Below are 12079 nucleotides of genomic sequence, written 5' to 3'. Positions count from 1 at the left end.
CAAAAGATTTTCACATATTAATCTGAAATCCACTTGAAAGATTATGTTTAACAAAATAGATGGTCGTTATAAAAGAAAAGAGACACACTAAGTATATCAAAGTCTTTCATTATATGGTGACATCATTCAGAACTGGATGTAGGAGAATGATAGGCTTTACTTCTTAAAAAAAAAAGTTAAACATACAAATCATGATCAAACAGCACATTTAAATTGATTGAGGTAGCACATTCACATAATGCGGTACCAGTACTGCTAATCCTCCACATTGTCTATTAGGGCAATAGGCCTTAAGATATTGTTGAGATAACTGGCTTCCATTAGCAAGTATGTGATTGGCAGGATGATAAAGTCTTTTCACTCACAGGTCAGCTATTTCCTTTTCTTTAGAAGAGGGCAATCCTGATGATCCATCTTTTAGCTACAGTCTCTCATTGAGTCCTAATTCTCCTGCCTTCAGCTTTGATATGGTTCTAACTTTCTTCTTGTATCAGCTCATACTTGTCATCAACTCCTCTATTCAGAACAGCAAATATTGGGAGTTTGACCTCAGGGCAAAGTCCGGGTGGGCAGGTAAAATTTGACCACTGGACCTACTTCCTAATCTTTCATACCCAGCAATTCATGAAGCAGTATCAAATTCAAACTAAAAAACAGAAGCGTGACCCCTTATGAGTACTATGAAAAGGCCTCTTTAGCCTCCCTAAGTATACTTGAAAAGAACTGTCAGCCACCCTATTAAGACAGAAATGGATCACAGACTAGAAAAAAAGAAGGAAAAGTGCAGAAACCCAACTGAAATGTAAATAAAGGTGTTAGCACCCCCCTTTATGTTTGGTGATATACTACTTCATATAAAAGTGTTAAAATAATATGCTATGAAATATCTTTATGAAGTCAGGAACATAAAAGCCCTATTGAAACTTTAAGGCATCCTTATTTAAATAATAACTAACACTTGATACAAAAAACCTGAATCATCTCATGTGAGACTAGTTTTCAAGATTAGTTTTATTTTTTGGCTAATTCCCATACTTGGCATTTTACCACTTAATTATTTGTAAATTAATTTTTAAAATATATATATAGGTGAAAAAGATTCCCTTTTCAATTTATTAAATCTGGGCTACTGAAATCATAAAACCCAAGTTATGCCACAGTGGTCCAGTAGCTAAAGACAAGAATTAGTTGCATTTACTCATTTTAGAACATGAAAGTACAAGAATAGAATATGATTAAATTTTAACAATTATCAGCAGGGAAAATTATTTTAAGCCCCTTTTAAAACTAGGGGCTTTAACACAAAACCTATCATGTGTTAAAGATTAACTCATAATAAATTAGCTCATCAGAATTTATTCACTAGTCACTTCTGTTGTATATTTACCACCATACTTTAAAATTGTATTTTATATTTACATAGTTCTTTCTTTCTTGTTTTTCATGGCTGGCCGGTACAGGGATTCAAACTCCTGACCTTGGTGTTATAATATCATGCTCTAATCAACTGAGCTAACATGCCAGCCCAATATAATTATTTCTATATAAATCTTTTATTCCAAAAATTCTATACACACGTCATAATAGTTCATAATTCCACATGTTTCATAATAGATTTATTTATACACTTAAAAGTCTCTTAAACAAATTACACTGATGAGGAAAAGTCAATCAGGACTTAATGCCTTCTAAGTGCACATACTTGAAAAGTAAATTCAATCAAAATGACTTGAGAAGTTTATTAATATTCGCAAGTATGTCTCAAGGATTCCATAGTGAGATATATGCTTATAAAGTGGCCGCCTTCTATGCTGTCAAATGATGATTGTCTTTGAACCAAGAAAGTACCTGGGATCAGAGTTTTAATGTGTAATGAACCAATCATTTATTTGGACAAATCAAGGAACAGAATTTTTACTAATAGCTTCATAGAGTATGTGGATCTATTCACAATCCTACAATGAGATTACAAACTACTTAACATCATACAAACTAGTCAGTGCCATACAAATTCATATAAAATGGAGAAAATATTACATGATAAATTTCAAATTTTCTGTGAATAGATTAGTCACATATAATGGGAATTATCCTCAAATCATCTTCTCTTGAACTTGTCCTTTGGATTGGAGAACATATTCATGTCCTTGCAACAGGGAAAATTACCCCCAGGAAGTGGTCATAACCTAATTGGTGAATGAATATGCAACCCAAACCTACTTCCAAATTGCTACAGGACCCAGTTTGCTATAATAGATCATCCTGTTCAGGGAAACAGGACTGCAATAGAAAGAACTCACTCTAAAGGAAATCGATGTATCGCCAATAGAAACAATCTCTTCTGGTAAACTGTAATGGAAGTTGAGAGTCCACCTTCTTCATTTTCTACTATCTTCCCCTTTGCAATAAGGCTAATCAACTATGGATCCAATTACCCATAATAGTGCTCCCTGTTTGACATAATATCTGATCATTAATTGCAAACACAAGTAAATATTAATATGTTTTATATGTTCAGTGCTTTACAGACATAATTTGGAGACAGAAATGGCTTTTTCAATTTCCTTCTAAGTCTGACTTGAAGATATACCACTTATTTCCACATGACTAACTATCTTACAAGGATTCCTAAAGAGTTTGTGGGTGTTTTGCTTCTCTAAAGGGCTTTTGAGCTCCATAAGGATGGAACTATCTCTTATATTACTTTTGTGTCCATTGCAACCACATATCTTCTCTCCAAATAATGAGTATATAGTAGTTGATAAATACTTATGAACACTGGTTTGGAATTAGAGCAAAAATAACTCTATTCTCAAACATTTACCAAAATTAGAGTTCCTTAACCGCTCAAACTGGTCCTGCTCCAAACATCACGGTGCTAATGTCTGCTCATATCAACAGTGGGGCCTCGTCTCCAGTCATTTCCATCCCCCAAACGAAATGGGCACCATTAATGGACTGATATCATAGTGGCTTTGTTTTAATTCAATCTCTATGTGGTTCTTCTTGCCAAGGACAGCAGTCACTCCTACTGTCAATTCTAGCACTCCTGAATCCTCTAACTTGGATCCTCCCCTCCTCCACACCCTTGTGACTCCCCAGCTTTATTTTGCTCATTAATTCTATGATTTAGAAACAAAAAGAAAAAGGAGAATGGGAAAAAAGAAAGAAAGGAGTAAAAAAAATATATAGGGAGACAGAAAAAGGAAAGAAAATAAAGTAAATGACTATAGAGTAGAGATGCCAAAGAATAGTAAAATGAATAGATTAAAAAAGCATCACATTTGTTACGAGACTTAGAGTATTGTGACCAGAAAACAATTACGTAAATGTCCAATTACCTTTTTAAAACTAGTTTTATACTTCTTTCTGAAGGCATACAGAAAATTTTAAAAATAGCATTCTTTACCACTGACAAAATTTTAGGCAAGGGTTTACTTTCTAGGCTCTAATAATTTACATTTAACTTGGGTTCTGACAATGTTAATACCACCAGTTTTAAGATACAAGCATATATTAAGAAATAACTTAAACTTCAAGTGTCATGAAACCAAAGTACAAAGTTATTATTTAGTCATTTGCTTAGCAGGTAATGACTAAATTATTCACTGATGAGAATGCTCCATAAAGTTGAGACACTCAGTAGAAATAGGTTCAGAGAAAAGTATCAAATATATAGTTATCGAGGAAGCATTTTTCTAAAGATAGGTTGTTTCAAGGCAAACAAGCACTTCTGCAGCACTGCAAAAAAAAAAAAAGGCAAGAAGTAGAAGGCAACAAATGAGAAGTACATTATTATATCTTACTTGTCTGAGGTCAATAAATGCTAGCTGCAGGGTATCCCCCTGGAATCCTGGCACAGGCTCAGAGCTGGCAAACACTATTTAAAAAAAAAGAATAAAAACAAGATTGCAAAATATATATGAGTTTAACCACTAAATTAATTTCTACTCATTACAAATGCTTTATAATATTTACATGTAACCATTTCAAATGAAGACTATTTATAACTGTCAATTTCCACTACTGAGACTCATGTTCTCCACACCTATTACCACAAATATTTTAATAATTTAAAACTTCTAATCTGCCATTTAATTACTGTAATCCTTAATCACAATAAATTCAGAAGGGTTATCCTACATAAAGTTCAAGAATAGTAATATACTTCAATCAAGTAAAGTTTTGACTCCTTTAGCCTTAGGTGCACAATTATAGAAGCATTTTGAAACCATACCAATTCCATGGCTGTCAACATATTTCAAAATATCTGCTTTGTTAAAGAATATGCTCTATAAAAAAATCCTACCTCTAGCTAACAGCAATAAAAGGCAGACACCAACGTAAGAAGTCAGCTTTACATGCAGACAATAGGTAAAACGTTCTAAGTAGCAAAATCAGAATGACGCAGGGATGTCCGTTCATGCTTTTTAATACATGTTTTCATAAAGGAATCCTACCTCTTTAAAGACTAAAAGATATCTTAAGATTAAAGAAACATTTCAAAATATTTTTTTCAGTAATTTTTTGTGCTTTAAAAAACTTAATACCACTAACACAGCTTGTTTAGTTACGTTGAGGACAATCCCAATATCATTTATTTTAAAGACAGAAGACTTTTGACTCATAGAAAAGACCCTAACATTTTACATGCAAGCTGCTCTATAAGAATGCCTGTAATCGTTCTCCCTCCCCATTAATATCCTAATTTTCTTAGAGAATATTACAGATTTTTCCATTTGTGAATTTATCTGAGCCAGTATTTTAGAAGCCATTTACATTTTCAGCCAACATAGTCCTTGGAATAACAAAAACCATTCTTTATTTTTTTCCCTGCCCTCCTCCTACCCTCCCTCCTCAACAAAAATAATTCTTAAGTTTAGATTATTCTGTAAGAAATATAGTTTAGAAAGGCTCAAAAAACAATAATTAAAAACAATAAATATAAGAAAACCTAGCATAGCTTAATTTATCTGGCATCTGTGGGGAATGAGACGTTCAAAGTAAATTTTTCTTGATGCTGTTGTTTTTAAGATAATGATAACTTTTGCTTTAGCATCAAATAATATTTTAATCTTAAGCATTTTTTATGGAATTCAACAATGTATCATAATACTTCCCTTGCCTTCTACTTTTTGAGTATACTAAATACTATTTCAATTTCTCCTGATTCTCTGGATCACTATTAAGAATATTTTTTGTCCTATATAACACAATAAAATTCCCAGGGGCTGCTATGGTATTAAGAACTGTTTCCTGTTACTGCAAAAAGCTCAGAATACTGTGCTGAGTTCTTGTGTCTAGCTTTTGTAATTTTTCTCTCTTGCAGTTTTAACATAAATTTTTACTCCCTGTTCTCTCCCTCATCTCTCTTATTAATATGTTATCTTCAATCCTCTTAAGCTAGAACTCAGCTAATCAATCACTAGAACTGTGTCTAAAGTAAGCAAATACAGCCTAAGCAACGGCCTGTCCCACAAGTAAGGTTAATGGGTTTTATATATACCTTTGGTACTTGTACCTTTTGTTACTCAGAGGGTACACCATTTACCTCCACTTACTTCTAGGTTCTCTGCTAGGTACTAAGCAGTTATAGTGATTAGATACATTAGATACATGACTAAACTCACCTTTCTCAGAACCCCTATTTCAAAAAACCATGATTTAGTGAGCAAATCTAGCCACACTTTTCAGTACACAGTATAATTTACTCACATCACTGTCTCTTCCTACAATGAAAAGTGGCATACTTTTTCATACCGTGGCATCTCCATCATCCCTACCATGTCCCATATGTTGCCTTTCTCTCGTACTTAGTTTCTTTTCTCTAGTATGATCAGATCTTAACTGAAAAATGATAATCAAAATTGTAATAGCCCATTAAGAGAAAGTGTTTTCTAATTTTAAAAATACCTTTCTTAAGACCACCCACCACTTTGTTGGCATTTTTAGCCACAGTCTCATGCTACTATCTCTAAGTTACAGTTTACCATGAACCCTTAGTGGTCTCCAAGGCTGTAAATGTTAGCTTAGCTTCCACCACCACCACATATACATACATACACCCTTGTAAATAAAGACTTCTTATAATGAAGGGAGTCTCACTATACCTATCAGGCATAAAAATCAGCTCAGTCAATTATTCTTGCCATTATTATCTACCTAATCTCCCAGAATTTTTCTCATTGAAAATAATCTGTCATTTTTCTTCTCCCTCAGTTCCTGTTTAATTTAAGCTCCAATTGGCTTGGCAGTATACTAAAGAGCTTAGTGTCAAAATTATACAGTACCATAACTTTATATAGCACTTTATAGTTTACTTTCTCATACACCATCTTCTTTGAGCATCACAATAACTTATTTTAGTAAATGGGGCATTCAGATGATAGATCATAAAATCTTGCAATGAAAAGAGACACGCCCTTTGAAATACCTCCAATAGTCCCCTGAGGGCTCAGTTTAAAAGTCACCCAGTCCTTCATTTTACAGAGTAGAAAAATTAAAAGCCCAGGATCACATAGCTAATTCAGGTCTCCTGGCTTTCAACCCATTGACCCAGAATCTGATTAAGTACTCAGCCTCTCATCTTTTATACCATTTCTCACAAGAACCTAAACAATATGGAAGTGAAACTCACTAGTTTAGATCCCTCAGGGCTTTTTCTCAAATATATTTTTAGAGATAGAAGGCAATTTAGCCATCTGATAATCATCTGGCACAGAGGAAAACTGTAATTATATCTATTCAATTTGGTCAACAGCTTCATATTTTTCCCCTTACTTTGTCAAAATTCAAATGCAGTCAATCCTGTTGTTTCTACTTTCCAAAGTATCTCTTGAGTCTGTATCTGTCTCTACCATAGTTCAAGCAATCATCCTTTCCTGCTTGGATTACTAAAACACACTCCTATCTGGTCTCCCTGCTTCTTGGGTGCCACGTTTCCATCCACTTCTCCCAGTATGATTTATGGAAGATGTAAATGTGACTTGTGCCTCTTCCTAGTTTAACATCCTTCAATGGTTCCCTATCACCTTCACCATAACAAGACTAAGGTCTTATGAATATGTCCTTTACTTATCTCCCATCTCTTACCATATCCCTGGGGACACCTTAAACTCTTTCCATACCAAACTACCTGTACTTCCTTACATATACCACAATCTCTTTCCGTGGTGCCTTCACTACTTCTGCCTGGAGCATCCTTCCTCTTCTTTTCCATCTGGATACCTCTTACTTTTCCTTCAATTCTATTATCTTCTGTGGGAAGACTTCCATTGCCCCTGCAGGCTGGGTTAGGTTGCACCTCTGTGCCTCATTGCAATTCCTGTGCATAGCCCAATTATGGCACTCATTTTGCTGCCTTATAATTGTTCACCTGTCTGGGTCTTCCCACCAAACCATGAACTCCTTGAGGGTAGAAAATGTACTTTCATTTCTACATCCCTATCACCTAGCACAATGCCTGACATGTAATGCATATTTGATGACAGTTTCTTAAATGAATGAGGGAAAACTGAACAAACAATAAATTCTAAGAGGATGCCATCCAGTCCTAATTGACGTATTATCTAACTTGTTGATTAGAATGACATTGCCCAGTAGAACTTTCTGTAATAATGGAAATATTGTATATCTGTGCTGAACAGATTTTTTAGCTTTATTTTATTGTAACTAATTTAAATTTAATAGCCATATGTGGCTACTGAACACTGCAAATCTAGAACATTCTATGCATACTTAGAGTACTTACATCAAAATAATTGAGGGTGGGTGAGAACTCTCCTAAGACTTTTTCAACAAAAACTAAATAGTGAGTTCTTCCACTAAGTAAGAAGCTCCTGGGAAATAGAGATTTACCTTTACATACCCATGACTGTCATATAGATATTCAGTAAACATGTGTTGAATGAATGAATAAATAGTAATACAAATAATTCTTTTCTGCTAATATTGTCTAACAGTCCCAATAATTCTTGAGGTAGATTTCGGTCTTTTGAAATTTTTAAAGAATTGGTGACTATTGGAATCTCTTGAACTACTGTCTTCAAATTACTTCTTGGCTCATCCAGATGCTCATTTTGTATATTATTTGTTATATTTTGGGGTTTCCTTGTTCTCTTCCCTTGAGTCATCTTTCAATGTTTGTTGTTTTTTTTTTTAAATACCTACTTCCCTGTTATGATATCTTTGTCTTTGTCATTTAGCCATGCCTTTCAGGGAATTTTTTTTAAAAATTTAAAGATTTTCTTCAGAATATTTACTTATGAGAGTAAAGAAAATTAAACATCTTTCATCAAACTTTAAAGGTACTTTAACAAGCAAATAGTAAATCTTGTCAAATATTTCTTCATCCACGCTCAATAAAAGAATGTAAGTAAAAATAAATAAATAAATAAAAACACATATTGATTGTGGTCTTCCAAGAAGATATTTTAAAATAGTTTCCAGGCATTTTAAAGGTTTTTTAAAATTTTTTTTATTTTTTAAAGAATGCTATTCTAAATCTTTGTTCTTTTTCTTAATGCCTCCAATTTGACCATTTCCTTTTTAAAAACAAAATAACTTCATGATACTAATTTCCTCTTATTTTCTGCTATAATGTAGAATTAATAATAATAAATGATTCCAAGTTTTAAAATACTCTTAAAAAAAAAGATTAGAGAGGGAAGTGTCTGATCTTGTTGGGAAAGTCTATAATAACAACAGAGTAAAACTCTGCTATATCACCCTAACTGGGAAGAAGATCAGTCTAAATCAATTTAGATGAATATGAGAACAAAGAATAATGTATGCTATATAAACATGATCATAACAATAAAGTGTCTTCCAAATTGGCAATCTGAAGTTTTAGGAGAATAGGTAATGTCTGTAGGCAAAAATATAAGTTATTGAATTATTTGTATACCTAACAACTTTTTTTTAAAGTTGGAAAACAGGCCCTTCCTGCCCTCAGGATCTATATACAAAACATACAGGGTTTGGTTGGTGGGTAGTGGGGGGATGCCCAGAAATCAGGCCATAAGTATTTATCCTGACATGCAAACATAAAACCTACCCTGAAATTAACTGCAGAGGGAATAAGTCCTTGAAAAACCTTGTCCTAGATAGACAGTTATTTTTACTGTAAGGAAGAGAATGTGGATTATGTACAACGTAGATATAGAAAACACCCACGCAGGGTATGTAGAATTGTTGAGGGGCAAGGAGAAGGGTAAGAAAGAGTGTCTGCAACTACAGATAGCACTGCCATATGACACAGCAGTCCCACTGATGGGAATATACCCAAAGGAATGGAAATCATCATGTTGAAGGGACACCTGTACTCCCGTGTTTATTGTAGCTCTGTTTAGAATAGCCAAGAGCTGGAATCAACCTGAATGTCCATCGACAGATGACAGGATAAGGAAAATGCGGTATATGTACACAATGGAATACTACTCTGCCATAAAGAAGAATGAAATTCTGCCATTTGCAGCAACGTGGATGAACTTAAAGAAAATTATATTAAGTGAAATAAGCCAGGTACAGAAAGAGAAATACCGCATGTCCTTACTTATAAGTGGGAGAAGGCAGGAAGGGAGGGAGGAATGAAGGGAGGAAGGAAGGAACAAACAATCACAATAATACATTGAACTTTTAGGAAAAAAAAGAGAGAGAACAGAACTGTGGTTATTACAGATGGGAAAGGGGAAGGGGAAAGGGGGTTCGTGAGAAATTAGTTAAGGGTCACAAAGATTGATTATGTTTTGTAAACATGAGTACACCAATTATCCTGATTTGATCACCACATATTCTATACATGTACTGATATTCAATTCTGTACTACACAAATACATATAATCAATTTTCTTTCAATAAAAAAACTGTCAAAAAAAAAAAGAAGAAGAAAGAAAGAGTGTCTACGGAGTCATAAGAGTCAATAGACCAAAAGCTTGACAAAGATTGAAAGGGAGGGTGTGAGGAGGCTAGGCTAAAGGCTCAAGACCTTGCTTGTAGATGACATGGCATGTACATACAATGGAATAATTATGTAGCAATTTATAAATGTCTGAATATGAATACCAATTGTCTAAATACTGAAGAGATTTCTTATAATTCTATTTCTTGCTAGGTCTGAAGATTAAAGTAGCTAGTAGAACTCAGATTCTGGCTAGGCAAAGTATCCTATGTGGACCAGATGTGTCATTAGAAAGGATGACTAAGAGCACCATCTAGTGGTTTTTCTGGTGGTGAAGAACTCACGCCTGACAATCAGGAGTGTTAGAATTAAGACTCTTGGCTCTTAGACTTATTTTCTGTTACATGTGATTGGCAGCAGTGGGATGCAAGCCTCTAGGACCAACTGCCCCCTCTACATTCACCACCCCATTTTTATATAAAGTAGTGTCTAGTCCTTTCCCTTTCTTAGAATTAAACATGGGCAAAGTACACTCAATCAGATAGCTTAGGTGCCATTAAAATCAGGAACAAATTTAGGTATCTGAAAAGTATAACAGCATCCAGCTTACTTTTAAAACTAAGACACTAAATTATTCTTCTCATACCATCCACATGTTTTCCCTTAATCCTTTTATTTTGAGGCATGGGCCTTTTTCAAGGCTGAAATTAGAGGCCCTGAGGTCATGGCCACAAAAAAATCTATAAATAGGTTTTGGTTTTAGTTTTGTTTTGTTTTTTTTGAGGTGGGTTAAGCCTTTATCTAAAATGAAGAAAGACCATGGTCTTCACACCTAGAGATTTACTTATTCCTCAGTAACTCACCACTGAAACAGGTGCCAGGACTCTTTAATTTGGAGCTTTTCTTGTGCTTTTTTTAATACTTATGGATTTAAGATGTTAAACTCTTAGAACCTGATCACCTAATTTAAAAATTTACGTAGAATACATATAAAAATACATTCTTGACCTATTCCAGATGCTTCAAATACGGAACAGTGTCTTTCTAATTGCTTGATGCAATAGAAATATTCTGTCTTCTGCTAGTGATGTGAAAGATTCCTGAGACACCTTTGTAAGAACTTGTTAAGAGGACATATTGATCTTTTCTTCTATACAGTTATATCCATAAGGTATCTCTACTGGGACCCAGTATATAACAGATATTTAATAAATATAAAACAAAGTACACACACAGATTTATAACATCAGCCCCATTCCAAGCTTGGTATATGCCCCTCCAACTAAGAAAAAATTTCTCTTGAACTTAAAATCTACAATAGGATCAAAGGTTCAATGCAGCTCTCAGAGAGGGCTACATTTGCAATTCCCAAGTATGCATTCCTAGACATCTTCCTGATTTTCTCCAAACATATAGTTATACTAGTATTATGGTTATGGTCAAGTTAACCAAAAGTATCCTCTACATTCATGCATAGATCCTACCTAGTATTCTCAGTCTATACAACTTTGTATCTAAATTAGGTATGCCTCTTATGCTTTCTCAAAATACCATATTATAGAATTCAACAATTTATAATCAAATTCATTAGTGAAGTTATTTAATAATTGCCTCTCACTGGGCTTAAACCCAAGACAGTAAGAACCTTTTCTGTTTTGTTTACCATGGTATCCCATAAATATCAAACACATAGTAGATATGAAGGAATTAAGTAATATATGACTCCAAAGCCCCACACTCTTCATTGTCTTAACATTTTACTACATCTGAATCTTAGAACCAGCATGTATCTTAGAAATTACCAGTTCCAGGGCCGAGCCCGTGGCGCACTCGGTAGAGTGTTGCGCTGGGAGCGCGGCGACCCTCCCGCCGCGGGTTCGGATCCTATATAGGACTGACCGGTGCACTCACTGGCTGAGTGCCGGTCACGAAAAAACGACGAAAAAAAAAAAAAAAAAAGAAATTACCAGTTCCAAATTCCATATCTTATGGGAGAAATAGAGGCCTCTTGATGGTTTGTCCAAATCCACTTGCCCAAGTTAGAGGCAAAGCCAGGACTGGAACCAAGGTCTCAATTTCCTGACATATGTTCAGATCCCCTTAAGACTGATCTGAAAGCACTTAAAAAAAAGTTCCATATAAGTTCATATGATTCTACCTTCCTAATCGCAGACATTATTT

The 12079-nt window shown here is 34.4% G+C and overlaps 1 protein-coding gene across 5 annotated transcripts in view; it reads right to left on the bottom strand.

Moving 5' to 3' along the window:
* The window catches only part of EXOC6 (exocyst complex component 6), a 205165-nt gene that overhangs the window by 25751 nt on the left and 167335 nt on the right, over positions 1–12079 (bottom strand). For all 5 annotated transcript variants that reach the window (XM_063101916.1, XM_063101918.1, XM_063101919.1 and 2 more), the window contains one exon: positions 3807–3880. In XM_063101916.1, the coding sequence (XP_062957986.1) occupies positions 3807–3880 (74 nt within the window). The remainder of the gene's footprint in view (positions 1–3806; positions 3881–12079) is intronic.

This window comes from Cynocephalus volans, chromosome 7 (genome assembly GCF_027409185.1).
Source record: "Cynocephalus volans isolate mCynVol1 chromosome 7, mCynVol1.pri, whole genome shotgun sequence".
NCBI classification, from domain to species: domain Eukaryota; kingdom Metazoa; phylum Chordata; class Mammalia; order Dermoptera; family Cynocephalidae; genus Cynocephalus; species Cynocephalus volans.
The sequence above is the reverse complement of the archived record's forward strand: the minus strand, read 5'-3'. Positions and strand labels throughout refer to the sequence as shown.